This window comes from Pseudocercospora fijiensis, assembly GCF_000340215.1.
Source record: "Pseudocercospora fijiensis CIRAD86 unplaced genomic scaffold MYCFIscaffold_3, whole genome shotgun sequence".
NCBI lineage: Eukaryota > Fungi > Ascomycota > Dothideomycetes > Mycosphaerellales > Mycosphaerellaceae > Pseudocercospora > Pseudocercospora fijiensis.
In genome coordinates this window covers 509796-513768 of record NW_006921534.1, presented here as the reverse complement: position 1 = coordinate 513768, position 3973 = coordinate 509796, and the positions used below count along the sequence as shown (strand labels likewise).

The window sequence follows — 3973 nt, the reverse complement described above, 5'->3', positions numbered from 1 at the left end:
AACACAAGTTAGACTAGGAACCCTAAAGGTACTAATCAAATTTAGTTAATATAACTACTAGCTCTATAAGGACCTAAATAGGGCCGAGGCAAGCCTAGCTATCTAAATCAGATCTAAATATATTAGACTTAGATCTTACCTATTTAGAAGAAACGTCCTAGGAATTGAAAGTAGAGCTTACTAATATAGCTACTAATCTTAGAACCCTAAGTATATACTACTAGTCTGCCCTTAATAGTTAGAAGGCAGAAGTAATTAGAGACTAAAAGCAATAAAAAGGGAATACGATAAGCTAATCTAGAGTAAAGAAGACCTAAAGAGGATAGTAAAGTAGATTATTAAATAGGGATTTATATAACAATTCGTACTAGCAAGGGAAACTAAGGAGTAGATAAGAAGGAGGGAAGAAGAGGGGGAAAGAAGGGCAGGATAGTAGGCAAGGTAGTTAGAGGGTAACAACTATAATACTAGTATACCCTAGAGGAAGGAAAATAAGGAAACGAGGAAGATTAACACTTATAAATAGGATAGGAGGGAGGTTTTTACTAACTAAGTTGGTTTCCTACCTAAAACAATATATAGAAACCGACCTACATAGGCCGAAAGGCACTATAATAGGCAAATGAAATATCTATCTATCTATCTATATAGTATAGTAGATTTTTAGTAAAGATACTAGTACGCGCTAATTTGCCTTCCTTTAAGCGTATAGCGCGATATATTAAACAGCATGACATGTGTATACCGAAAGTGGGCTCTATATATAGTAGTTCTCTTTTCTTAGCCGAGACAGATATCGATACGACGGGACGGCTGTGAATCGATGTCGTATAGACCAGCATTCCTCAGTCCCGCATCGAGGCACTCTCATCATTTCCCCTTCCTTCTAAATATGGGTAAGCGGGACTCACCGCTTGGGACTTTGCATGACATTGCGTGTGTGGCCGCGGCAATGGTGGAGGCTCTGGAGTTGATGAAACGAAAGCACGGCGATAGCTACAGAACTCCTACGCGAAGGGAGCTGGGTGAGACAGCATGCATTGTTCGAGAATGAATGATGGGAGGCTCGAGAAGATAATAATAATGATGCACTGCAGTGTATCCCTCTGAACCAAGCAAGACCAAGGGCAGCTCCGCACCGATCGAGCGCTGTGCGTGCTTGCGTTGACGCGCATGAAGGTATGTAGAATGGTTGGCGCGGCGAGCCTTGCAGCATGTCAAGTGGCTGCGGCCAATGAACGTATGCCACAAAGCTTTCGAGTTCAGTTCATGCATCTCAGCAAGTCAATCATAATGCCTGACGATGCACCGTGTGAAGTAGTGTTGTGGGTTTACAGCCCCTGAGAAATGGAGGTTGTGTACATCGTATATTATACTGGTGTACACCCATGGATACACATCGGGTATACCCGAATACCAGGATATCCGAGCAATATTAAGCAGCTTAGCGGGTTGTAGGCGGGATATCAGCGTATCCGATAACTCCGCCTTGTGTATACACAACGAGCTCGCCTAAAAGGGTCGTATACATAGTGTATTACAGAGCGTGTACACCATCCACAGGTTGGTGGACCCCATCACTAGTGTGAAGTGAAGTGAATGTGGCTGGGGCCGGCGGGGAATTTTCAGCATGGCATGGCATGGCATGTGCGGTCTGCCATTCTCGTTGTGGCGGTCTCGGTGCAACGTGAAGTCCACAGCGGCGGGTTTTCTGCTCATCTTACGCTTTCGCGGTGACGGGCGGGCCAAAGTGTACTGCATTGCACTGCACGGCAGATGGCTAGAATAATACTAACAGGGCAGGGCTTTGGGGAGGTTGCCAGTTGCCTTCTGTCAACCTGGCGGGTGCACGTCCACGTCGTCAAATGGACGGACCCTTTGCTTTGACGACGCCGACGCCGACGCCAAGTGGCTGCAGCGGCAGCGGGCAAGAGAGCTTTGCGTTGCTTGACAACACATCCACCTCCACCGCCATGCTTCCCCCACATCCCATCCCATCCCGCCAGCTCACTCTCACTCGACTGTTCCCGGCCCGGCATTGTGGTCACCGTCTCTGCGCGTGTCTGTGTTGCACGAGCAGATGGCGCCCTGGCACGCCGCACGCACCTCATCAATGCGAGGCCTGGCCACGACAGCATCACGGCCTTGTCTTGGCCCTCTCGAGTCTCGACACCACAGCGTGGATGCACATGGATCTTCGCCGTTGACGTGGTCAAGCTGTGCAGTAGCTTCCGCTGCTCTGCTTTGCTCTGCCTGGCACTACTCGAGTCTCGACAATAGTCTAATGCCGCCACTGAGGCCTCCATTCACTCTGCCTGTCGGGCCCGACACACCGCGTCAATTCCAGCATGGAGGGAGCGCTGCACGACATCGGAAATTCTCTCGCCCGCCGCTTCTGATTGCCACAGCTCTGCCCGGCATTCCTACCCTGCCCTGCCCTGCCCTGCCCTGCCCTGCCCTGCCCTGCCCATTCTCACCACATTTCTGCACCCGTACCTGACCTGGCGCATTGACACGCACATGATCCTCGCTCTGACTTTGCCGCTTCTGCGCCGTCGTGCGTGCTGTGCTGGTGCTGGAGCTGGAGCGGGAGCTGGAGCTGGAGCTGGAGCCGGGGCCATCTCGATCTGCGCCGCCCAGATATTGTCTTGTTACCTGCGGAGCTCATGCTCTCCGCGTCTCGATCATCAACATCCTCTGGCCGAAACGCACGCCAGCACATCAAGTATGGGTCCTGGCTTCCGGGTAGCCTTCTGATGAACAGCCATTGCAGCTGTTCATCTCGTCTCGATTCCTGTCCGAGGCACACCCTCTCTTCTCCTTCTTCACGTTTCATCTCGGTCGTCGGTGCATCACCAGAGCAATATATATATATATATATATATATGCACATACATTCTGATCCATTATCGTGAATGAATGTTTTCGGCCACTCACATAAAAGACTTCCCTTCTCTAGTCTCAGCACACAAACAACATCCTCACCGCTCATCATCACATTATCTTCCCGTGGCTCGGAATGACCTTCTGTTGTGCAACCATTAAAGCGAACAACAAGACCACGCTTTTCCACGCTTTCAGCATCTTGCCGACGCCGTCCGCTGGAAACAGTCGACACTAGTCCCATAGCTACCGCCACGCGAACCTCCTGCTTTCCCAATTGGAGCCATCATGTTCTACACAATGTACCTGTCAAGTAAGTCCAACAATTCCACATCAAGACATCAATGCATATCCCACCTCAACCCAACTCACCTCTCTTGTACGCACAGGCGTCTGCCAACGCCGCCAATGGCCCTCCCCCCTCTACGAACCCTACCGCACGCCTTCGGGCCACTACTGCAAAGTCCGCGTCAACAACCGCGAATACACCACCGAAGTGCCCTACTCCTCCGAAGCCTTGGCCCGAGACGGCGCCGCCCAAAAAGCCTATATGATCTGTCGCAACTTCTCCGTCAACGACGGCATGTTCCCCGGTCAGAGATCCGGGAGCGCGATCCAAGGGCTTCCGGTCGCGATTGGGACGGGGAGGGGAAGGACGGGGAGTGAGGGGAGTAGTAGTAGTGGGGGGGATAGTCCGAGGAGTGAGGAGGAGGAAGGGTTCGAATCACAGCAGCAGGTTTCGATGATGATGAAATCTAGTAGTAGTAGTCGGAGGAGGAAGATGGATGAGGATGAGGATGTTTATTTTTGTTATTGTCGTCGTGCGCGTGTGATGAGGGCTTATGGGAGGTGTGGGTTTTGTTTGGGGGAGAATGGATGGGCGTGAATAATAACAACTACTTACCTGGCATGATGGGAGGAAGATGTTTTTACTGATTTTGGAATTCTTTTTTTTTGGAGTGAGAGGGTGCCGCGAGGCTTGGGCTCCCTCGGGCGCTCTCCGCTGCTCCGCGCGCACTTTATATACTCTTTTCAAAAAAGAAAAGCGGTTTTTAAAATCCACGCCCTGGATTTTTTTCCGGGGGGGGGG

At 50.8% G+C, this 3973-nt stretch overlaps 1 protein-coding gene across 1 annotated transcript; it reads left to right on the top strand.

The window, feature by feature from the left end:
* Positions 1-3171: 3171 nt before the first annotated feature.
* On the top strand, positions 3172-3818 carry MYCFIDRAFT_214508 (uncharacterized protein; the record flags this gene model as incomplete). The annotated part of the gene is made up of 2 exons (XM_007926250.1): positions 3172-3196; positions 3273-3818. The coding sequence occupies 2 exons, from the start codon at positions 3172-3174 to the stop codon at positions 3767-3769; spliced, it is 522 nt and encodes a 173-aa protein (XP_007924441.1). The 3' UTR covers positions 3770-3818.
* Positions 3819-3973: the final 155 nt, after the last annotated feature.